Source organism: Diorhabda sublineata, chromosome 6 (assembly GCF_026230105.1).
Source record: "Diorhabda sublineata isolate icDioSubl1.1 chromosome 6, icDioSubl1.1, whole genome shotgun sequence".
Taxonomy (NCBI): domain Eukaryota; kingdom Metazoa; phylum Arthropoda; class Insecta; order Coleoptera; family Chrysomelidae; genus Diorhabda; species Diorhabda sublineata.
In genome coordinates, this window is record NC_079479.1 from 34,643,484 (window position 1) to 34,669,313 (window position 25,830).

The following is a 25,830-nucleotide window of genomic DNA, read 5'->3' on the forward strand; positions in this document are numbered from 1 at the left end:
GGCTGCTAGTGGTTCGGACAGCGATTGCCTCGCGTGAACACGGCTTTACAGCGAATACTTCGGCTCGGAAGACGGTGGCACGTTACTTAAGCCAAGGAAGAATAGCGTAGATCTTTTGGACACGATTAACTTAATGTTTCAGTACATTAGAGTGTGGTCAAAACAGAAAAATCGATTTAATACACACGACATGGTTGATTATTAAAAATACTAATGATTTTCAACTGTTACAGTTTGTATGGCAGCTCGGCTCGGTCTCTGTTGTATAGACGAGGTCATTCATTCGCCGAAATGGGTTGAAAACTAGACCCACGTTGGTTTGGCTTGAGAAATTGTTAACACAAAGCAAGTACCAAGCCAGAGCTGGCTGCTAGTGGTTCGGACAGCGATTGCCTCGCGTGAACACGGCTTTACAGCGAATACTTCGGCCCGGAAGACGGTGGCACGTTACTTAAGCCAGGGAAGAATAGTGTAGATCTTTTGGACACGATTAACTCAATGTTTCAGTACATTAGAGTGTGGTCAAAACAGAAAAATCGATTTAATACACACGACATGGTTGATTATTAAAAATACTAATGATTTTCAACTGTTACAGTTTGTATGGCAGCTCGGCTCGGTCCCTGTTGTATAGACGAGGTCATTCATTCGCCGAACTGGGTTTAAAACTAGACCGGCGCTGGTTTGGCTTGAGAAATTGTTAACACAAAGCAAATACCAAGCCAGCGCTGGCTGCTAGTGGTTCGGACAGCGATTGCCTCGCGTGAACACGGCTTTACAGCGAATACTTCGGCTCGGAAGACGGTGGCACGTTACTTAAGCCAAGGAAGAATGGTGTAGATCTTTTGGACACGATTAACTCAATGTTTCAGTACATTAGAGTGTGGTCAAAACAGAAAAATCGATTTAATACACACGACATGGTTGATTATTAAAAATACTAATGATTTTCAACTGTTACAGTTTGTATGGCAGCTCGGCTCGGTCCCTGTTGTATAGACGAGGTCATTCATTCGCCGAACTGGGTTGAAAACTAGACCCACGTTGGTTTGGCTTGAGAAATTGTTAACACAAAGCAAATACCAAGCCAGCGCTGGCTGCTAGTGGTTCGGACAGCGATTGCCTCGCGTGAACACGGCTTTACAGCGAATACTTCGGCCCGGAAGACGGTGGCACGTTACTTAAGCCAGGGAAGAATAGTTTAGATCTTTTGGACACGATTAACTCAATGTTTCAGTACATTAGAGTGTGGTCAAAACAGAAAAACCGGTTGAATATGGATTGTAAGAAAAAATCTCCTTGCTCGAGGTGAAAATTAGTGATTACCGCGAAAAATATCAGTACATTATACTGAAAACGGACCCCACGGGCTGTTTAACACTTTAACATGGATTTATTTCGATTTTGACGTTTCAAATATTTAATGTTAAGTAGATTATGGGGTCTAGTAGGCCACCTTGAGGTACACCAGTTTTTTTTTCGTATTTATAATAACAAAAAATTGAAATACTGAGAGTTAATTCAACAAGAATATAGTATAGATACAAAATTTGATTCCAGTAAAGAATAAAAAGAAAATTACAACTTCCAAACATGCTAAAATAGGAAAAACAAATTATGAACAAGTTTCAGTATACAAAAAATTTTCTACGGGATTATTGTATAAAATATTTAAAACCAAGTTGAAAGATAACATATTTTTATGAACTTCCATAACGTGTGGAGGTTTCCCATTAATTTTATAACTAAAAATGATTTTTTACTATATTTTAGATGAAAATTTACCTTTAATAAATTATATATCCTCGTTTTTACTAACAATTATACAAGATTTTCGTTATATCATCACGAACATAGCACATGAAACCTTCGACGGGAGTTTATCGATTTCACTGCGAGTTTTCCTGACAGCTGGCAACTTCCATTCCGTACGCCGCCGGTGGGCCGACATCATAACCATTTAAATCGATACCTCTAAACATTTAAACACGAACCAACAAAGAAAACACAAAAAAAAATTTATTTTTCATGTAATTTCCTTTTAACTCTATAAACTCTTTCCAGCGATGCTTTTCTTGAGTCTGGGAACGGAAAATAGTCCAAGTGGGCTAAATCTGGTGCATGAAGTAGCAATTCAAACCTCAATTCATCAATTTTGGTCTTTGCAATACCGGACGTGTGTCTTGATGAAAAAGCACTCGATTTTCTTGCTCAAACGTTGCATTAAGTCTGCACAATACTCTGCACGTTGATAGTTTTTCTTTTTTCAAGGAAATATCCCACGCGTTTCCCAAAAAAACGACGCCTCGCAAATGGAACGGACTCTATCACGTCCTTGTCACATTTTAATAATCCCCTTCCGGATGTGACGTCACACATAAACGAGAGAGAAAACAGCTGATTAATTTTTTACTCATATTTTTATTAATTAATCCAATAAAATCAACATAGTCTAATATTCTGGATAACAAATGAACCAAACGACTTTTTATAGTTTTTTATTCACATCTGATGTCACAAAACTTTTAATCACACTGGCCATTGTCCATTAGCCATTTTGTTAATACCCTCTCCGTGACGTAATAGATGGATGACCCCTTTATATTCTAATTTCCTTGCAAAAAAGAAATAAGGAACTGAAGAAATTCGCCTTTCTACATCAGCTTATTTATAAAAAATTATTAGTTCGATAATAAATTCACATTCCTCAAGTTTTTTTATCGAAATGTCGTCCGTCCGCCAATCAGATTGACGTCACGATTCATATACGTAACGGGATACACGCGCTCATGACGTGAACCACGTGATTCCACCGTCTGCTTTAAATAATCGTTTAAATTTATATATTAAGATGGAAAAAACAATTTCAATTCGTTTAGTTAATAATTTACGTTCTAATTTTTTTTGGAAATAAATCGCTTCGGTTTACTTTTGAATATACAACAGATTTAAATGTCAATCGAGTATTCTAGACGGCTGCGATGTTGCCAGATTTTATTCAGATTCATTCATACATCAACATAGTTGGTATAATTAATCATTTGTATACTGATAAACTAGTTGGGTAATAGAAATGTTGTAATAAGGAATTTTTTCTGTTTATTTTTTTATATCAAATTATGTCAAATTTTTTATGAAAATGAAAGAAAAAACTCCACATTTGGTATATCTGTTGATTCATAGCTCAATCTAAAATTATAAAAATGAATGTGCGATTTGTACAACGTTGCCAGATTTTGGTAAAAATATGTGCTTTCGGGTAAATCAAGTCTTGGACGTATATTCCATTATGGGAAAGGTAAGAAAAAGATAATGATATTTGATGATGAAAATTTTATTAAATTATAATACATTTTTACAAAAAGTTCGTTAAATATTATTTATCATTATTTATATAAATCTTTCATTAAAAAAATTCTTCTTTCAACTCAACCATATTCGTCGGAAGTATTTATTAGTTATACAGGGTGAAACAACGTAAGTCCAATGCAATATTAGGATAATTGGTTATGTTGTATCGACTGTTTCGAAACGTAGTGTTTGGAATTCATATTAAAACTAAACAGTCGATTTTACACCACGTTATGAGAACAAAAAATGACTTTTACTTCTCCTAGAGCTTTAGATCCACCTTCTACTGATCCACAGTAACAGTGGGTGGTCCAAATAATGCAGGACGTTAATCATGGGTCAAGTTTTTTGTCCAGCTTTATTTAACCGATACGAGTTGACTCAAACTGTGTCTGAAGATGATAAATCTGCTATCGAAACCCGCGAACGGTGAATATTGGTGCCGATAATATCAATAGTATAAAAAATAAATAGAATAAAGTTCTACAACGTGTTCAATAAATATTTTTGGTGAAATTGTAGCCTACACTGAAAATAATTATTTCTCTCAAGAGTCTCGAGTTACACTGTAAGTACAAAATGCCTATTTTTCGACGTTTTCACTTCGAACTGTAACTTTATTGTACCATAGAACTTCCCAGAAGTTATTGCAATCCAGAACAATTATTGTTCATTTTATTTTTGGGTACTTCCGCTATAGACATCCTACGGATTTCGTTTTCTTCTTTGATGGTACTCGAAAGGGGAACACCGTGGGTTTCTGGTAGGATTAGTACACAAAGACCTCCGAGTATACCACAACCTGCCAAAACAACCATCGGTACGCTGGTGTGAAACGACGACTGAAATATATCAAAAACGATAAACATTTTGAGTTAAAAAATTATTTTTTATACATAGCTGATTGAAATACGACTATTCGCAAATATTTATACCAACAAATAAAAAGATAAACGTCATTTCTTCTTGCTTACGTCACCGGCGCCGATTGAGTTTCGCTGGACGAGCTACTGCAGCAGCATCCGCGCCACATTGTTCTGTTATTTGTTGTACTGCACCAAATAAAATATTTTTAAGTAATCCTAATGGAAATATTAGGTGTCTGACAATATTATTTGCGGCGAAATAAGTAGCTCCTTCCAAGGGAATCGATTTGGTGCAAGTTGTTTGAAGAAGTAAGAAAATTTCCCCGCTCCATTTTCAAATAAGAGGTAGAGGAGATTGGGAACGATTGTTGAAGACCCCTCGTACGCTGATAACGCCTGCAGTTTCATCAAGATCCACCACTCGAGCTATGTGCTTTCAATATTGTCTAGATACTTACCAACAACCACAGGTAGGGTACTATCATGAGAGCTATTCCGGCCGTTATATTCGCAGCTCCCACGCCGATATTTCTTATAGTCGTCGGATATAATTCAGCAGCAAAAACTGGCATGATGGCATTCGACGAGCTTATACAAAACTTGCCGATCATGATCAATAATGTTACTAACCATTGTTGATCTTTGTTCAAGAAATAAATTGGTACCGTCAAAATACACGAAACTCCCGATATCATCATCGTTAAGGATAAAGGCCATCGTCTACCTTTTTTCAAAAGTATGTAAATACTTATAGCTATCGCAGGGATTTCCACGGCGCCTTGAAGAGCCTGCAAATAGAATGAAATGTTTGTTCTTTCTTTTTACATATTCAAACGTGTTATTTAACTTTTGAACCACCGTTAATTCTCATTTGGTTCATAGTATCAACTGACAATTGACATTTGACTTTGTTATAACAATTCGATACTTTTGGCAATCAACTGACAGTTGACAGTTGAATTTGTTGTAACCATTCGATATCTATGACTATAAACTGACAGTTGACAGTTGAATTCGTAATATTTTGGTGTAGTTTTCATTTCAGTTTCCGTCTATATTAGAAAATACATAAAAACTGGTAGGTTGAACAATCGTTAATTCTCATTTTGTTCATAGTATCAACTGACAATTGACATTTGACTTTGTTATAACAATTCGATACTTTTGGCTATCAACTGACAGTTGACAGTTGAATTCGTAATATTTTAGTGTAGTTTTCATTTCAGTTTCCGTTTATATTAGAAAATACATAAAAACTGGTAGGTTGAACAATCGTTAATTCTCATTTTGTTCATAGTATCAACTGACAATTGACATTTGACTTTGTTATAACAATTCGATACTTTTGACTATCAACTGACAGTTGACAGTTGAATTTGTTGTAACCATTCGATATCTATGACTATAAACTGACAGTTGACAGTTGAATTCGTAATATTTTGGTGTAGTTTTCATTTCAGTTTCCGTTTATATTAGAAAATACATAAAAACTGGTAGGTTGAACAATCGTTAATTCTCATTTTGTTCATAGTATCAACTGACAATTGACATTTGACTTTGTTATAACAATTCGATACTTTTGGCTATCAACTGACAGTTGACAGTTGAATTTGTTGTAACCATTCGATATCTATGACTATAAACTGACAGTTGACAGTTGAATTCGTAATATTTTGGTGTAGTTTTCATTTCAGTTTCCGTTTATATTAGAAAATACATAAAAACTGGTAGGTTGAACAATCGTTAATTCTCATTTTGTTTATAGTATCAACTGACAATTGACATTTGACTTTGTTATAACAATTCGATACTTTTGGCTATCAACTGACAGTTGACAGTTGAATTTGTTGTAACCATTCGATATCTATGACTATAAACTGACAGTTGACAGTTGAATTCGTAATATTTTGGTGTAGTTTTCATTTCAGTTTCCGTTTATATTAGAAAATACATAAAAACTGGTAGGTTGAACAATCGTTAATTCTCATTTTGTTCATAGTATCAACTGACAATTGACATTTGACTTTGTTATAACAATTCGATACTTTTGGCTATCAACTGACAGTTGACAGTTGAATTTGTTGTAACCATTCGATATCTATGACTATAAACTGACAGTTGACAGTTGAATTCGTAATATTTTGGTGTAGTTTTCATTTCAGTTTCCGTTTATATTAGAAAATACATAAAAACTGGTAGGTTGAACAATCGTTAATTCTCATTTTGTTTATAGTATCAACTGACAATTGACATTTGACTTTGTTATAACAATTCGATACTTTTGGCTATCAACTGACAGTTGACAGTTGAATTTGTTGTAACCATTCGATATCTATGACTATAAACTGACAGTTGACAGTTGAATTCGTAATATTTTGGTGTAGTTTTCATTTCAGTTTCCGTTTATATTAGAAAATACATAAAAACTGGTAGGTTGAACAATCGTTAATTCTCATTTTGTTCATAGTATCAACTGACAATTGACATTTGACTTTGTTATAACAATTCGATACTTTTGGCTATCAACTGACAGTTGACAGTTGAATTTGTTGTAACCATTCGATATCTATGACTATAAACTGACAGTTGACAGTTGAATTCGTAATATTTTGGTGTAGTTTTCATTTCAGTTTCCGTTTATATTAGAAAATACATAAAAACTGGTAGGTTGAACAATCGTTAATTCTCATTTTGTTTATAGTATCAACTGACAATTGACATTTGACTTTGTTATAACAATTCGATACTTTTGGCTATCAACTGACAGTTGACAGTTGAATTTGTTGTAACCATTCGATATCTATGACTATAAACTGACAGTTGACAGTTGAATTCGTAATATTTTGGTGTAGTTTTCATTTCAGTTTCCGTTTATATTAGAAAATACATAAAAACTGGTAGGTTGAACAATCGTTAATTCTCATTTTGTTCATAGTATCAACTGACAATTGACATTTGACTTTGTTATAACAATTCGATACTTTTGGCTATCAACTGACAGTTGACAGTTGAATTTGTTGTAACCATTCGATATCTATGACTATAAACTGACAGTTGACAGTTGAATTCGTAATATTTTGGTGTAGTTTTCATTTCAGTTTCCGTTTATATTAGAAAATACATAAAAACTGGTAGGTTGAATAGATATATCTACTTACTGAATTGATATATAAGTTTCCGCCGATATTACTGAGGTTAAGCACCAATCCGTAATATACCAGATATACACTGAACCATATAACGAATTGGCAGAATGTTTTTTTTCTCATTGAAGATGTCCTGAAGAGGTCGAAGACCGAAACGTTTTCTATGGACGGCGAACGGAGGTTCGGTTGTAGCTGTTTGTCTAAATTGGCTGGGAGTGGTTTGTTGTTGAATTTCGACGCTCGTTTCAATATATACATGACTTCTTTTGTTTTCCCGAAAGCTAAGAGCCATCTAGGAGATTCGGGAAGAACCCACCTATAGACAAAAGAAGTTTCATAACATAGTAGGCTGGAAATTACTTATTTTATTAACAAAATTTTTGCGAATATTGTATACAAATATGCTCAAAAATATATTTAATTCAAATCTAAAATGGCTCCTTTTTTGTGTAACGAGGTTAAAAAAACAGCGAATTGAATTTTTCGAATACAGAAATGGTTTTTCGAAAGTGGATTCTGACAAAAAAATGATTTTTTCAAATTCATTTTCCCAAAAATGGCTTTCTGGAATTTAATTTTATGAAAATTGGCTTTCAAAAGATCAATTTGGTCCAGCAATCAATTTTCCAAATACAAAAATTGCCTATTCCAAGTTTAATTTGAAAGAAAAGCGAATTTTTCGAGTGGAATTCCATCGTAAATGGTTTTACTACATTGAATTCTGACAAAAAATGGTTTTTCCCAAATTTATATTCCCAAAAATGGCTTTCTGGAGTCTAATTTTATGAAAATTGGCTTTCAAAAGATCAATTTGGTCCAGAAATCAATTTTCCAAATACAAAATCGCCTTTCCCAAGTTTAATTTGAAAGAAAAGCGAATTTTTCGAGTGGAATTCCATCGTAAATGGTTTTACTACATTGAATTCTGACAAAAAATGGTTTTTCCCAAATTTATATTCCCAAAAATGGCTTTCTGGAGTCTAATTTTATGAAAATTGGCTTTCAAAAGATCAATTTGGTCCAGAAATCAATTTTCCAAATACAAAATCGCCTTTCCCAAGTTTAATTTGAAAGAAAAGCGAATTTTTCGAGTGGAATTCCATCGTAAATGGTTTTACTACATTGAATTCGGACAAAAATGGTTTTTCCCAAATTTATATTCCCAAAAATGGCTCTCTGGAGTTAGATTTTATGAAAATTGGCTTTCAAAAGAGCAATTTGGTCCAGAAATCAATTTTCCAAATACAAAATCGCCTTTCCCAAGTTTAATTTGAAAGAAAAGCGAATTTTTCGAGTGGAATTCCATCGTAAATGGTTTTACTACATTGAATTCGGACAAAAATGGTTTTTCCCAAATTTATATTCCCAAAAATGGCTTTCTGGAGTTTAATTTTATGAAAATTGGCTTTCAAATGATCAATTTGGTCCAGAAATCAATTTTCCAAATACAAAATCGCCTTTCCCAAGTTTAATTTGAAAGAAAAGCGAATTTTTCGAGTGGAATTCCATCGTAAATGGTTTTACTACATTGAATTCTGACAAAAAATGGTTTTTCCCAAATTTATATTCCCAAAAATGGCTCTCTGGAGTTAGATTTTATGAAAATTGGCTTTCAAAAGATCAATTTGGTCCAGAAATCAATTTTCCAAATACAAAATCGCCTTTCCCAAGTTTAATTTGAAAGAAAAGCGAATTTTTCGAGTGGAATTCCATCGTAAATGGTTTTACTACATTGAATTCTGACAAAAAATGGTTTTTCCCAAATTTATATTCCCAAAAATGGCTTTCTGGAGTCTAATTTTATGAAAATTGGCTTTCAAAAGATCAATTTGGTCCAGAAATCAATTTTCCAAATACAAAATCGCCTTTCCCAAGTTTAATTTGAAAGAAAAGCGAATTTTTCGAGTGGAATTCCATCGTAAATGGTTTTACTACATTGAATTCGGACAAAAATGGTTTTTCCCAAATTTATATTCCCAAAAATGGCTCTCTGGAGTTAGATTTTATGAAAATTGGCTTTCAAAAGAGCAATTTGGTCCAGAAATCAATTTTCCAAATACAAAATCGCCTTTCCCAAGTTTAATTTGAAAGAAAAGCGAATTTTTCGAGTGGAATTCCATCGTAAATGGTTTTACTACATTGAATTCGGACAAAAATGGTTTTTCCCAAATTTATATTCCCAAAAATGGCTTTCTGGAGTTTAATTTTATGAAAATTGGCTTTCAAATGATCAATTTGGTCCAGAAATCAATTTTCCAAATACAAAATCGCCTTTCCCAAGTTTAATTTGAAAGAAAAGCGAATTTTTCGAGTGGAATTCCATCGTAAATGGTTTTACTACATTGAATTCTGACAAAAAATGGTTTTTCCCAAATTTATATTCCCAAAAATGGCTCTCTGGAGTTAGATTTTATGAAAATTGGCTTTCAAAAGAGCAATTTGGTCCAGAAATCAATTTTCCAAATACAAAATCGCCTTTCCCAAGTTTAATTTGAAAGAAAAGCGAATTTTTCGAGTGGAATTCCATCGTAAATGGTTTTACTACATTGAATTCGGACAAAAATGGTTTTTCCCAAATTTATATTCCCAAAAATGGCTTTCTGGAGTTTAATTTTATGAAAATTGGCTTTCAAATGATCAATTTGGTCCAGAAATCAATTTTCCAAATACAAAATCGCCTTTCCCAAGTTTAATTTGAAAGAAAAGCGAATTTTTCGAGTGGAATTCCATCGTAAATGGTTTTACTACATTGAATTCTGACAAAAAATGGTTTTTCCCAAATTTATATTCCCAAAAATGGCTCTCTGGAGTTAGATTTTATGAAAATTGGCTTTCAAAAGAGCAATTTGGTCCAGAAATCAATTTTCCAAATACAAAATCGCCTTTCCCAAGTTTAATTTGAAAGAAAAGCGAATTTTTCGAGTGGAATTCCATCGTAAATGGTTTTACTACATTGAATTCTGACAAAAAATGGTTTTTCCCAAATTTATATTCCCAAAAATGGCTCTCTGGAGTTAGATTTTATGAAAATTGGCTTTCAAAAGAGCAATTTGGTCCAGAAATCAATTTTCCAAATACAAAATCGCCTTTCCCAAGTTTAATTTGAAAGAAAAGCGAATTTTTCGAGTGGAATTCCATCGTAAATGGTTTTACTACATTGAATTCGGACAAAAATGGTTTTTCCCAAATTTATATTCCCAAAAATGGCTTTCTGGAGTTTAATTTTATGAAAATTGGCTTTCAAATGATCAATTTGGTCCAGAAATCAATTTTCCAAATACAAAATCGCCTTTCCCAAGTTTAATTTGAAAGAAAAGCGAATTTTTCGAGTGGAATTCCATCGTAAATGGTTTTACTACATTGAATTCTGACAAAAAATGGTTTTTCCCAAATTTATATTCCCAAAAATGGCTCTCTGGAGTTAGATTTTATGAAAATTGGCTTTCAAAAGAGCAATTTGGTCCAGAAATCAATTTTCCAAATACAAAATCGCCTTTCCCAAGTTTAATTTGAAAGAAAAGCGAATTTTTCGAGTGGAATTCCATCGTAAATGGTTTTACTACATTGAATTCTGACAAAAAATGGTTTTTCCCAAATTTATATTCCCAAAAATGGCTCTCTGGAGTTAGATTTTATGAAAATTGGCTTTCAAAAGAGCAATTTGGTCCAGAAATCAATTTTCCAAATACAAAATCGCCTTTCCCAAGTTTAATTTGAAAGAAAAGCGAATTTTTCGAGTGGAATTCCATCGTAAATGGTTTTACTACATTGAATTCGGACAAAAAATGGTTTTTCCCAAATTTATATTCCCAAAAATGGCTTTCTGGAGTTTAATTTTATGAAAATTGGCTTTCACAAGATCAATTTGGTCCAGAAATCAATTTTCCAAATACAAAATCGCTTTTCCCAAGTTTAATTTGAAAGAAAAGCGAATTTTTCGAGTGGAATTCCATCGTAAATGGTTTTACTACATTGAATTCGGACAAAAAATGGTTTTTCCCAAATTTATATTCCCAAAAATGGCTTTCTGGAGCTAGATTTTATGAAAATTGGCTTTCAAAAGATCAATTTGGTCCAGAAATCAATTTTCCAAATACAAAATCGCCTTTCCCAAGTATAATTTGAAATAAAATCGTATTTTTGAATGGAATTTCATCGTAAATGGTTTTACTACATTCAATTTGAAATAAAATGGCTTCTATGACTTTTTTTTGTTAGAAAAACGGTCATAAAATAGTTTCACAAATGTTATGAGGAAAAAAAATTGATATAGAGAAGCTTTTCCTATTTTAACTTTCTCAAAAATTGCTTCTCAGGATTTAATTTTGCTTCTACGAGTTCAAATTTTCTTTCAATTAGAATCGAACAAAAATAGTTCATCTTCTTAAAAACTGGCTTCCCCAATTTTAATTTTGTGAAAAATGTCAATTATTATATTAATTAAGCTAAGAAAATAATCTAATTGTTCGGAATTTCCTCCATCTCCATATTGTTTTGAAAACTTGGCAACGTCATCTAGATACGATAGACAGCTACATTATCGGTACAGAAAAGATACGACAGATGTCATTGTGACTAATGGCGACTATCTATAGAATTTTTCTAACGCTACTGTCACACATTTAGGAAAAAGAAAATTTAATATTGAATAACGGGTTATACAATCGGATGAAATATATTTATACGTTATCTAAATGCAAATCACGTGGAGGAGTTTCACACAATTACAAACCTATAGTTAATAATAATAAACTGGATATTTATTCTAATTGAGAGGTTGAATTAAATTAATGATTTCAAAGAACACAATGGTTCCAATAAATATGTGGGTTTGTTTTGCATATCTTTGTAAAAATCGAATATATTTTTGAATTTTAAATACATCGACATTATTATTTAAAACAGTACAAGGAATTTGAATTACAATAGACGTATTTTGATGAGGCTGCTTCTTTGTAGAAGAATTTAAAAAGCAATCGACATTCTTTAAGAATTAATTGACTTTAGCCTCTAGCGATTATTTGTTAAGGAAAAAATTTCGAGTCTCTAGCGGTACCTTGTACGAGTCGTTTCTATGATACGCGGTTACACTGAAAAAAATTCATTATTAAATTTGGACGTTACGTCGGAATCATTTCTAATTGATATGGCGTTTGAGGAACGACGAATTTCGTAAGTTTATAAAGTGAATACTTGCCCGAAATGGTTGTTATGAATATTTCTACTTTGTAATACTCCTTATTACCTGTCGTATTCCTTCAATCTTGTCGTGAGTCTATTAGAGTGAACTAGATCTTTTAATAAAAATCTGAGGAAGTTAGGTGTGGAGATATGGGTGGCGAAATAAATAAGCTTGCGTGTCATATCGGGGTGATTTGACTTACAACAGTTTTTTCTATAATAATATTTGATGATTGTCTACGTTTTATTTTAAATTCTTCGTATCGATATTTGAAAATATATTTTTTAAAATCACGCACATCCTATTATAGTATATTTTTATTGAATTCAAATTGTTTTAAAAAGCTAGACAGGTCGAGGAATCGCGAAAAAAGGTATTTACTTGACATTTACCCAAAGAGGGTGAACTTTGATGTGCCTGTGTTTAATTTGGACAAAAAAAAGCTTTTTCGAGTTTATCTTTTCACAATATGGTTTATTTCGGTTTAATTTTGTGGAATTTTGCGAAAAATTGCCTTTTCTAACTTTAATTTGGATAAAAAATAGTTGTACTGAGTAAAATCTCGTTGTAAATAGTTTTTTGAAAGTCGAGTCTGACAAAAATGGTTTCTTGAAATTTATATTCCCGTAAATAACTTTCTGAAGTTTAATTTTTTTAAAATTGGATTACATATCTTACACAAGATCAATTTGGTCCAGAAATCAATTTTCCAAATACAAAAATTGCCTTTCCCAAGTTTAATTTGAAAGAAAAGCGGATTTTTCCAGTAGAATTTCATCGAAAATGGTTTTTCTAAATTGGATTCGGACAAAAATAGTTTTTCCAAGTTTATATTCCCAAAAATGACTTTCTTGAGTTTGATTTTATGAAAATTGGCTTTCATACGATCAATTTGGTCCAAAAATCAATTTTCAAATTACAAAAAATGCCTTTCACAAATTTAGTTTGAAAGGAAAACATTTTTTTTAGTGTAATTTCATCGGAAATGGTTTTTCAAAAGTGGAATCTGACAAAAAAATGGTTTTTTTCAAATTCATATTCCCAAAAATGACTTTCTTGAGTTTGATTTTATGAAAATTGGCTTTCAAAAGATCAATTTGGTCCAAAAATCAATTTTTCAAATACAAAAAATGCCTTTCACATATTTAGTTTGAAAGGAAAACATTTTTTTAGTGTAATTTCATCGGAAATGGTTTTTCGAAAGTGGATTCTGACAAAAAAATGGTTTTTTCAAATTCATATTCCCAAAAATGACTTTCTTGAGTTTGATTTTATGAAAATTGGCTTTCAAAAGATCAATTTGGTCCAAAAATCAATTTTTCAAATACAAAAAATGCCTTTCACAAATTTAGTTTGAAAGGAAAACATTTTTTTTAGTGGAATTTCATCGGAAATGGTTTTTCGAAAGTGGATTCTGACAAAAAAATGGTTTTTTTCAAATTTATATTCCCAAAAATGACTTTCTTGAGTTTGATTTTATGAAAATTGGCTTTCATACGATCAATTTGGTCCAAAAATCAATTTTTCAAATACAAAAACTGCCTTTCACGAATTTAGTTTGAAAGGAAAACATTTTTTTAGTGTAATTTCATCGGAAATGGTTTTTCGAAAGTGGATTCTGACAAAAAAATGGTTTTTTTCAAATTCATATTCCCAAAAATGACTTTCTTGAGTTTGATTTTATGAAAATTGGCTTTCAAAAGATCAATTTGGTCCAAAAATCAATTTTTCAAATACAAAAAATGCCTTTCACAAATTTAGTTTGAAAGGAAAACATTTTTTTTAGTGGAATTTCATCGGAAATGGTTTTTCGAAAGTGGATTCTGACAAAAAAATGGTTTTTTTCAAATTTATATTCCCAAAAATGACTTTCTTGAGTTTGATTTTATGAAAATTGGCTTTCATACGATCAATTTGGTCCAAAAATCAATTTTTCAAATACAAAAACTGCCTTTCACGAATTTAGTTTGAAAGGAAAACATTTTTTTAGTGTAATTTCATCGGAAATGGTTTTTCGAAAGTGGATTCTGACAAAAAAATGGTTTTTTAAAATTCATATTCCCAAAAATGACTTTCTTGAGTTTGATTTTATGAAAATTGGCTTTCATACGATCAATTTGGTCCAAAAATCAATTTTTCAAATACAAAAACTGCCTTTCACGAATTTAGTTTGAAAGGAAAACATTTTTTTTAGTGGAATTTCATCGGAAATGGTTTTTCGAAAGTCGATTCTGACAAAAAAATGGTTTTTTCAAATTCATATTCCCAAAAATGACTTTCTTGAGTTTGATTTTATGAAAATTGGCTTTCAAAAAATCAATTTGGTCCAAAAATCAATTTTTCAAATACAAAAACTGCCTTTCACACATTTAGTTTGAAAGGAAAACATTTTTTTAGTGTAATTTCATCGGAAATGGTTTTTCGAAAGTGGATTCTGACAAAAAAATGGTTTTTTCAAATTCATATTCCCAAAAATGACTTTCTTGAGTTTGATTTTATGAAAATTGGCTTTCTAGAGATCAATTTGGTACAAAAATCAATTTTCCAAATACAAAAACTGCCTTTCACGAATTTAGTTTGAAAGGAAAACATTTTTTTAGTGTAATTTCATCGGAAATGGTTTTTCAAAAGTGGAATCTGACAAAAAAATGGTTTTTTCAAATTCATATTCCCAAAAATGACTTTCTTGAGTTTGATTTTATGAAAATTGGCTTTCTAGAGATCAATTTGGTACAAAAATCAATTTTCCAAATACAAAAACTGCCTTTCACATATTTAGTTTGAAAGGAAAACATTTTTTTAGTGTAATTTCATCGGAAATGGTTTTTCGAAAGTGGATTCTGACAAAAAAATGGTTTTTTCAAATTCATATTCCCAAAAATGACTTTCTTGAGTTTGATTTTATGAAAATTGGCTTTCAAAAGATCAATTTGGTCCAAAAATCAATTTTTCAAATACAAAAAATGCCTTTCACAAATTTAGTTTGAAAGGAAAACATTTTTTTTAGTGGAATTTCATCGGAAATGGTTTTTCGAAAGTGGATTCTGACAAAAAAATGGTTTTTTTCAAATTTATATTCCCAAAAATGACTTTCTTGAGTTTGATTTTATGAAAATTGGCTTTCATACGATCAATTTGGTCCAAAAATCAATTTTTCAAATACAAAAACTGCCTTTCACGAATTTAGTTTGAAAGGAAAACATTTTTTTTAGTGGAATTTCATCGGAAATGGTTTTTCGAAAGTCGATTCTGACAAAAAAATGGTTTTTTTCAAATTCATATTCCCAAAAATGACTTTCTTGAGTTTGATTTTATGAAAATTGGCTTTCAAAAAATCAATTTGGTCCAAAAATCAATTTTTCAAATACAAAAACTGCCTTTCACACATTTAGTTTGAAAGGAAAACATTTTTTTAGTGTAATTTCATCGGAAATGGTTTTTCGAAAGTGGATTCTGACAAAAAAATGGTTTTTTCAAATTCATATTCCCAAAAATGACTTTCTTGAGTTTGATTTTATGAAAATTGGCTTTCTAGAGATCAATTTGGTCCAAAAATCAATTTTTCAAATACAAAAACTGCCTTTCACGAATTTAGTTTGAAAGGAAAACATTTTTTTAGTGTAATTTCATCGGAAATGGTTTTTCGAAAGTGGATTCTGACAAAAAAATGGTTTTTTCAAATTCATATTCCCAAAAATGACTTTCTTGAGTTTGATTTTATGAAAATTGGCTTTCTAGAGATCAATTTGGTACAAAAATCAATTTTCCAAATACAAAAACTGCCTTTCACACATTTAGTTTGAAAGGAAAACATTTTTTTTAGTGTAATTTCATCGGAAATGGTTTTTCAAAAGTGGAATCTGACAAAAAAATGGTTTTTTTCAAATTCATATTCCCAAAAATGACTTTCTTGAGTTTGATTTTATGAAAATTGGCTTTCTAGAGATCAATTTGGTACAAAAATCAATTTTCCAAATACAAAAACTGCCTTTCACACATTTAGTTTGAAAGGAAAACATTTTTTTTAGTGTAATTTCATCGGAAATGGTTTTTCAAAAGTGGATTCTGACAAAAAAATGGTTTTTTCAAATTCATATTCCCAAAAATGACTTTCTTGAGTTTGATTTTATGAAAATTGGCTTTCTAGAGATCAATTTGGTCCAAAAATCAATTTTTCAAATACAAAAACTGCCTTTCACGAATTTAGTTTGAAAGGAAAACATTTTTTTAGTGTAATTTCATCGGAAATGGTTTTTCGAAAGTGGATTCTGACAAAAAAATGGTTTTTTCAAATTCATATTCCCAAAAATGACTTTCTTGAGTTTGATTTTATGAAAATTGGCTTTCTAGAGATCAATTTGGTACAAAAATCAATTTTCCAAATACAAAAACTGCCTTTCACACATTTAGTTTGAAAGGAAAACATTTTTTTTAGTGTAATTTCATCGGAAATGGTTTTTCAAAAGTGGAATCTGACAAAAAAATGGTTTTTTCAAATTCATATTCCCAAAAATGACTTTCTTGAGTTTGATTTTATGAAAATTGGCTTTCTAGAGATCAATTTGGTACAAAAATCAATTTTCCAAATACAAAAACTGCCTTTCACACATTTAGTTTGAAAGGAAAACATTTTTTTTAGTGTAATTTCATCGGAAATGGTTTTTCAAAAGTGGATTCTGACAAAAAAATGGTTTTTTCAAATTCATATTCCCAAAAATGACTTTCTTGAGTTTGATTTTATGAAAATTGGCTTTCTAGAGATCAATTTGGTACAAAAATCAATTTTCCAAATACAAAAACTGCTTTTCACACATTTAGTTTGAAAGGAAAACATTTTTTTTAGTGTAATTTCATCGGAAATGGTTTTTCAAAAGTGGAATCTGACAAAAAAATGGTTTTTTTCAAATTCATATTCCCAAAAATGACTTTCTTGAGTTTGATTTTATGAAAATTGGCTTTCTAGAGATCAATTTGGTACAAAAATCAATTTTCCAAATACAAAAACTGCTTTTCACACATTTAGTTTGAAAGGAAAACATTTTTTTTAGTGTAATTTCATCGGAAATGGTTTTTCAAAAGTGGAATCTGACAAAAAAATGGTTTTTTCAAATTCATATTCCCAAAAATGACTTTCTTGAGTTTGATTTTATGAAAATTGGCTTTCAAAAGATCAATTTGGTTCAGAAATCAATTTTCCAAATACAAAAACTGCCTTTCCCAAGTTTAATTTGAAAGAAAATCGGATTTTTTAGTGGAATTTTTTCGGAAATGGTTTTATTACATTGAATTTGGAATAAAATGGCTTCTATGAGTTTTTTTGTTACAAAAATGATCAAAATGACACACACTCCATTATAGTATATTGTTATTCAATTCAGATTGTTTTAAAAAGCTAGACAGGTCGAAGAATTGCGAAATAAGCAATTTACTTGACATCTACTTATTGTACCACGCGCTGCGCAGAACTTATTGTCACAGGCGTTTCCCATTTCATCAAATAGAGTTTATCTTCCTAAAAATGTACCTCGGTATCAACCAGTACCTAAGTTTCGTCGGATTTTTTTATTACCAAGCAAAATATAATCAAACCACTTACCACAAAGTGAAGAACAGAAATCCTGGAATGGAGATGGCCAGCTGAAAGTGCCTCCAGTCCCTCAACAACCAAGCTATACCGGAAACTGTGATATAACTAACGGACACCGGAAATAAATAAGATATTCCTGTTATAGTCCTCCAATCACCTCCGACTAGTTCTAAGGAGAGTACGAAACCACTGAATACAACCGAAACCGAAACAAATCCGAGGACCGCTCTAAAAATAGCATAAAAGAGAAACCATGGACTGAAAGCTATCAAAGTACCTGAAAAAATAATTAAAAACTTCTAATTAGTCCTTGGAATTCGGAACAAACAAGACATTGCCTACCGACTAATGTTTGTATGGTAACCGATATCATCAATGTTTTCTTTCTACCATATTTATCAGATATTATCCCGCTGACTAGACCTCCGATAGCTACCCCGGCAAGAAACAGCATTTCGGCAAAATTTTGTAGATTTTCTTGGCCACAAATTAAATTGAAATCCGTAATTATTGTAGTTCCTGAAAATATGCCAAAATATATATGGAGGCACGCATCAAATATGTGTAATGCCTAAAAAACATGTTGCGCGGCTGTGTACCCGTCACAATATGATTTCCACTCCCACGAGTTACAATCGACGCTGTCAGATGGCGTGCGGCTGTGTCTCTGTCAAAATACTATTTAAAAAGACTACGACAGCTTCTAAAGTAAAAAGAAGACTAAACAAATTGATGAATCAAACGGAAGTACCGCAATCTACGCAGGCAAAATAAAAAATGGTGTTGAACCATCGCGAAACTTTCTCCTAGCAAGCCTCTGCTGGGTATCTGGACACTTTGAATCGAAGAAGTAGCAGAAAAAAAATAGAAGGACCAATCTAAATCGAGCTTGAGATTGGAGATAGCAGATAGAACGTAAGGGTGTTAATTTTTGTCTGGAAGGTTTTTCCAACTGTTTGCATTGAAAACTTAGCGCTTGATTGATTCAGGTTTGCTTCGGGGATGGTTATAATCATCAAATTTTTATAAATAAAAAATTAAACAAGTACATGTAAACGATTTATTGTGAATGAAAAAGCGAACCTTCTCCATCGAACTCCCAACTCGAGCATTTACTACGACCCAATATTTCCAAATCTGCTCCACACAATTCCGTTATATTATTCAGTCCCGTCACATTTACAATATCACAAAAATTGTTTTCACTCTGTCCACTGCAGTTCATCCACTGTTCAATATCGACATCATTATAATTTTCCGGTCTCTTACACCAAGCGTTTCTTTTTTCGCCGACGTGAAAAGTCGGCGCGAAAATATGCCACGTACACGGTACGTTGAATAGAGAAAGAATAAACGTATTAAGTAATTGCCATCTTCCGTATTCGCCTATCGCCTTAGAAATTACGTCTTCTTCCTCTTCCGCTTTTTTCTTTGTCCCATCAGGCATAGCTGTAACAATGAAAATAATCAAAACAAACAAATATTGACAAGGTTGCTACTTAAGTTTCGAGATATGGCGACACTGATGACATATGTCAAATCTGACATTGTCATCTGACATCTGTCATTGTAGAGTTTGACATACGAGTGATATTGAAATTCTATGACTATGAATTTCTATGATTTCGACATGGATTGAATTCAATGGTGATGAATTTCGCGAAATGATATTACAAAATCGCCAAAAGACGTCTTTGCCTAATCCAACTGAAGTTTTTCGCCTACGAAGCACTCCGAAGCATATTGACAAGGTTGCTACTTAAGTTTCGAGATATGGCGACACTGATGACATATGTCAAATCTGACATTGTCATCTGACATCTGGCATCGTAGAGTTTGACATACGAGTGATATTGAAATTCTATGACTATGAATTTCTATGATTTCGACATGGATTGAATTCAATGGTGATGAATTTCGCGAAATGATATTACAAAATCGCCAAAAGACGTCTTTGCCTAATCCAACTGAAGTTTTTCGCTTACGAAGCACTCCGAAGCATATTGACAAGGTTGCTACTTAAGTTTCGAGATATGGCGACACTGATGACATATGTCAAATCTGACATTGTCATCTGACATCTGGCATCGTAGAGTTTGACATACGAGTGATATTGAAATTCTATGACTATGAATTTCTATGATTTCAAGGTGGATTGAATTCAATGGTGATGAATTTCGCGAAATGATATTACAAAATCGCCAAAAGACGTCTATGCCTAATCCAACTGAAGTTTTTCGCCTACGAAGCACTAGTTTTTTCGAAATAACTTGACATATCGTCACCGTTCCATTAAACCAATGTAGAACGGTCGATTCTGAATTGTATACCAGCTTTTGTTTTCCAGAAGTGTTGGAAAAAATCAGGGAAACCTATCGGCGTAGACGAATCATTCTCCACCACGAAAATTGCGAGTTTTCACACATCAATTCAAACAAAAAAAAACGTTTTTGAATAGTCAAAACGTCGAATTGATGGTTCATTCGTCAACGTGTTTCTGCACCTGAAGATGCGTTCAAATCACATGTTTCGGAGGCGCCTCGATTTGTTCAAACGCTTGCAAAAGTGTATAGATATAAATGTTTGTTTTTTTCGTCTATTTGTCTATTTCAAAACTTAAGTAAGAACCGTCGTATTACTATAAAAGCAATTTAGAAAGTCTACAATGTTTGTTTCAATAAACAACATATTGTACGTTTCCGATCTAATGGTCGATGAAATCTGGAAACGAAAAATAGTCAAAAAAATGGCGAACCTACTCCAAAAAAGGCAAATACCGTTTTTGGGATAGTCATGGGATTATGATCCTACACGTTATTTTGAGTATATTGGTATTTCTCGTTTAAATACTTCTTAATAACAAATTTAACAGTTGTTAGCCTTGAATAAATTCTTCTAAAATAATCGGTGATTCTGCGTTGTTATAAATATCTTTGATTTATAAATAAAGCAGTAAATCTTATTTTCACCTGTTTTTTCATTAACGAGACTGAAAAATTAAGCGATTAATTTATTATTAATAAATACCTTACCATTGTTTAAGAAATATATTTTATTTTTGTGTCTGTCCACATTTTAATTTTCAGTTTTTCATATAAATATTCTTCTGAAAAAGTTATTTGAAAATTATAACGAATATATTTAATAAAATAATTGAAACATACATAAACAACGAATAAAATGCCAGAAAATTATCGATTTAACCATTTATTTCTATTTCAATATCTTATATATTAAAAAAATTGATGATTTCTATTCCGAGTCCGTTCAGGCGTTCTACCCAACCGATTTGCTTAATTTTTTTTTTCAATGAAAGGTATTGACGCACAGATCAGCCAGCAACCATCGGATTTCATCTAATTTTCACCATTCTCAAGTTATACTCAAATGCGATTTGTACATGTACATTACTTATGGGAGTTTTTCACATACACACGTTCTATCCTCAATATCTCAGGTTCTATTCAAGATAGAGACTTCGTTTTGGTTTAAGAACACTCGCTGAAACACCTTCTTTCTTTTGAGTTTTTGAACATTTAAATCGGTTGAGTTGGAGAGGAGCTAGGCTAGGATATTCAATGTGGAGTTATGGATTTTTGTAGGTTTATGGCAATTTTTCTACATTCAAAGATCTATATCTCAGGTTCTAATATAGCTACATACTTCGTTTTGGTTTAAGAACACTCGCTGAAACACCTTCTTTCTTTTGAGTTTTTGAACACTTAAATCGGTTGAGTTGGAGTGGAGCTAGGCGCGGACATTCAATGTGGAGTTATGGATTTTTGGCAATTTTTCTACATTCAAAGATCTATATCTCAGGTTCTAATATAGCTACATACTTCGTTTTGGTTTAAGAACACTCGCTGAAACACCTTCTTTCTTTTGAGTTTTTCAACACTTCAATCGGTTGAGTTGGAGTGGAGCTAGGCGCGGACATTCAATGTGGAGTTATGGATTTTTGGCAATTTTTCTACATTCAAAGATCTATATCTCAGGTTCTAATATAGCTACATACTTCGTTTTGGTTTAAGAACACTCGCTGGAACACCTTCTTTCTTTTGAGTTTTTGAACACTTAAATCGGTTGAGTTGGAGAGGAGCTAGGCGCGGACATTCAATGTGGAGTTATGGATTTTTGTAGGTTTTTGGCAATTTTTCTACATTCAAAGATCTATATCTCAGGTTCTAATATAGCTACAGAGTTCGTTTTGTTTAAGAACACTCGCTATAACACCTTCTTTCTTTTGAGTCTTTGAACACTTAAATCGGTTGAGTTGGAGAGGAGCTAGGCGCGGACATTCAATGTGGAGTTATGGATTTTTGGCAATTTTTCTACATTCAAAGATCTATATCTCAGGTTCTAATATAGCTACAGACTTCGTTTTGGTTTAAGAACACTCGCTGAAACACCTTCTTTCTTTTGAGTTTTTGAACACTTAAATCGGTTGAGTTGGAGAGGAGCTAGGCGCGGACATTCAATGTGGAGTTATGGATTTTTGTAGGTTTTTGGCAATTTTTCTACATTCAAAGATCTATATCTCAGGTTCTAATATAGCTACAGACTTCGTTTTGGTTTAAGAACACTCGCTGAAATACCTTCTTTCTTTTGAGTTTTTGAACACTTAAATCGGTTGAGTTGGATAGGAGCTGGACGCGGACATTCAATGTGGAGTTATGGATTTTTGTAGGTTTTTGGCAATTTTTCTACATTCAAAGATCTATATCTCAGGTTCTAATATAGCTATAGAGTTCGTTGTTTTCCATTATAAAATGATTTCTGATACTCTTTTAACGGATTCGATGCGAGCGAAGCCGCGGATAAAAGCTAGTTTTGATATTAAAAAACTTCTTTCCCGCTTCCATCTTTGCAAATTTTGGTGAAAGATTCCGGTTACATATTTTCTTCATTATAGTAATTTCAGTGGATCTGATCCAACCCTTCGTCTTCGAGGTGTTAGAAAATAATTCGAGGGTACTTAATCTGTCTGATAAGGTGCAATTCAAAAATAAATTCATTAATTTTGGCCATTGCAATAACGAATGTGTGAGCTGGTGAAACAACACTTTCTTCTTAGCCAAATCCGGCAGTTTTTACTTGATTTCTTCGTTCAAACATTGCAATTAATTCGCATAATATTCGCCGCTGGTAGTATTTCCTTTTTCTAGAAAATTATCCCACGTGCATCCCTAAAAACCGACGTCAAAGCTTTGCCTGCAGATAGGACAGTCTTTACCTTCTTTGGAGCTGGTTATCACTTTCCAGTCCATTGATTTGGCTCTATTTCTGTGAAATAATGCCAAACACTCGATGGAAATATCTTTACGACTCTGTTTTTGTTCCATTGTGGTATTTTTCAAGCAACAACCGCCATCTCTAGGTCAAGCCAGCTACTTTTGGACCATCCTCGTACTTTTGATATTGTTTCTCAATTCGACTCAAACTTATATTTGTTGTAAACTATTCCACGCTATCAAATGTTTCTGTCTCAATTTAAAGACCCCTGTCTCCCCTACGTAAAACTCAAGTCAAACCGGTTTGTCTGACTCTGTTAAATTTTATTTGCGTGCAACCTACTGGTCGTTAAATTTAGTCCGATATTGTAAACAAATGATTATTGGTGGTCATTAAATACCCACACAATATGAAGGTAATTAAATATATTAAAAACGAAAGGTATTTTTGATATTTAGTTCTGTAACTCATGGCTAAATGGACGATGTCCATTGGTCAAGAAAAGTTTTTGATTTGTTTTTATTAAAATCGAATTAATCACGAAATAAGTTACGTTAACTAAATAATTCAAATTAATAATGAAAATTTTATCAAAAACAACGCTTGTTTTTTAAAAGATTAGTGATATTTATAGAAGGGAACATTAGATAGAAAACAAATTATTAGTCTTTAGTTCAATAATCGAATGATAGTTCGATTCACTTTATATTAAATCGATACAAAATCATCGATTATAAAATTACACTTCTCTTATTAACTATAATTCTGTGGTCAACAAAAAAAGAAGAATTTGACTTATGTTTTTGAGGTTAGTAGATCCTAGAATGTAATAACGCGTGTAATAGAAAACTTTTAGAAATAAATCCATGGCAATCTTGGTCATCGCTTATAAAAATGTTTCAGTAATATATTAATTGTAAATAGAAATCCATTACTCAATTTAATCAACCCATATCACACCGTACATACAAAATCACACGATATTAATCCCATCTCTATGATTTACGCATCCGTGGTGTTTCCACAACGTATTTCTTGAAGAATTTTTAATAGAAACATCGAAGAAACAATTAATTTTATCCTTGTTATATGTTATACATTCAAACTGTGTAGAATACTTCTTCTTATCTAACCAAAGGGTGAATTAATAGATGTATTAATGCATTCTAAAGTAAATTAACCTGTTTAAATATACCTAATCAAAAAACAATTAATAAAAGTATATTAAAACCTTATTTTATAAACAAATGAGCATGAATAATTTAAAAAAAATGTTCGTTAATTGCGATGTGACAATGTAAACGTGAATAAATTGTTATAAAACTTGATATTCATTCAATTAAGTGAAAAAAAAACCATAAACATACATAAATTAATAATTAAACTGATGATTTCTAATATTTTTATTAATTATATTTTTGTTATTATTAAAAATATTCCCATCAAAATAATGTGAATCATTTATTATGCTAGTTGGATACTGAAAGAGATTTTTTTTCATATTATTCGAACCCAAGTATTGCCTAGTTATGTACACGAAATTTAGCATCTGTTTAGCTTATTTGTTTTCGATCATTATCGTATAAGATCTCATATGTAATGTCGGTTTCCATTTGTAAACATTCTTTTCTCTTTGTTTGCTAAAGACGACGAAGTTCGTTTTTATTATAAAAAGTATGGTGGACCATAAATTTGAAATATGAAAGTTTAAATTGAGGTTACAAAATGAGCAACAAAACTTAGTATCAACACTATAAAACTGAAACTGGACCTTTTAAGACAAAGATTGGACACTGTAGGACAAAACTGATCCCTGTAAGACCAAGATTGGATCCTACAAGACTAAGACAGGCACCTGCAAATCCAAGATTGGATCCTGCAGCCTGTCTGGAACTTGTAAATCCAAGATTGGACCCTGCAAGTCTGTCTGGAACCTGCAAATCCAAGATTGGACCCTGCAAGTCTGTCTGGAACTTGCAAATCCAAGATTGGACCCTGCAAGTCTGTCTGGAACCTGAAAATCCAAGATTGGACCCTGCAAGTCTGTCTGGAACCTGAAAATCCAAGATTGGACCCTGCAAGTCTGTTTGGAACCTGTAAATCCAAGATTTTGGACCCTGCAAGATGAAGACTGGACCCTGCAAGACCTAGTTTTGTTTTTGTGTTTAATCATCACTACTTTCAATGAAATATGTTTTGAAAATATAAACTGTCCACAAAAACAGATTTGGTTTGCACTTTCTTCTCGACATTTCGATTGAATTGGAAATGAAATATTGGATAGGAATTGATAGGAAAAATAATTCCCTTTGTGCTGCTCATTTTAGAGGCCTCAGAATTGGAAATGGAGAGTCACGTTTTATGGTGAAGGTGCTGGATAGTGTCCAATTCTGGTTTAGAGTGTGCTGCTAAAGAAATATTAGGTGAGGTCGCTCTGACAACGAACCAGAATTGATCACTCAATGT

The 25,830-nt window shown here is 32.1% G+C and overlaps 2 protein-coding genes across 3 annotated transcripts in view; both read right to left on the minus strand.

The window, feature by feature from the left end:
* The window catches only part of LOC130445612 (intermembrane lipid transfer protein VPS13A-like), a 64,008-nt gene extending 62,086 nt beyond the window's left edge, over positions 1–1,922 (minus strand). Inside the window, exon 1 of the mRNA XM_056781341.1 lies at positions 1,786–1,922. The gene's annotated coding sequence lies outside the window, so the exon portion shown is untranslated. The remainder of the gene's footprint in view (positions 1–1,785) is intronic.
* A 1,393-nt stretch (positions 1,923–3,315) lies between these two features.
* LOC130445997 (organic cation transporter protein-like) overlaps positions 3,316–25,830 on the minus strand; it is a 34,648-nt gene continuing 12,133 nt past the window's right edge. For both annotated transcript variants that reach the window (XM_056781951.1, XM_056781950.1), the window contains exons 2-7: positions 19,216–19,581; positions 18,475–18,651; positions 18,142–18,409; positions 7,376–7,679; positions 4,676–5,005; positions 3,316–4,193 (exon numbers count right to left, since the gene is read on the minus strand). In XM_056781951.1, coding sequence (XP_056637929.1) covers positions 3,996–4,193; positions 4,676–5,005; positions 7,376–7,679; positions 18,142–18,409; positions 18,475–18,651; positions 19,216–19,581 — 1,643 coding nt within the window. In that variant the 3' untranslated portion in view covers positions 3,316–3,995. The remainder of the gene's footprint in view (positions 4,194–4,675; positions 5,006–7,375; positions 7,680–18,141; positions 18,410–18,474; positions 18,652–19,215; positions 19,582–25,830) is intronic.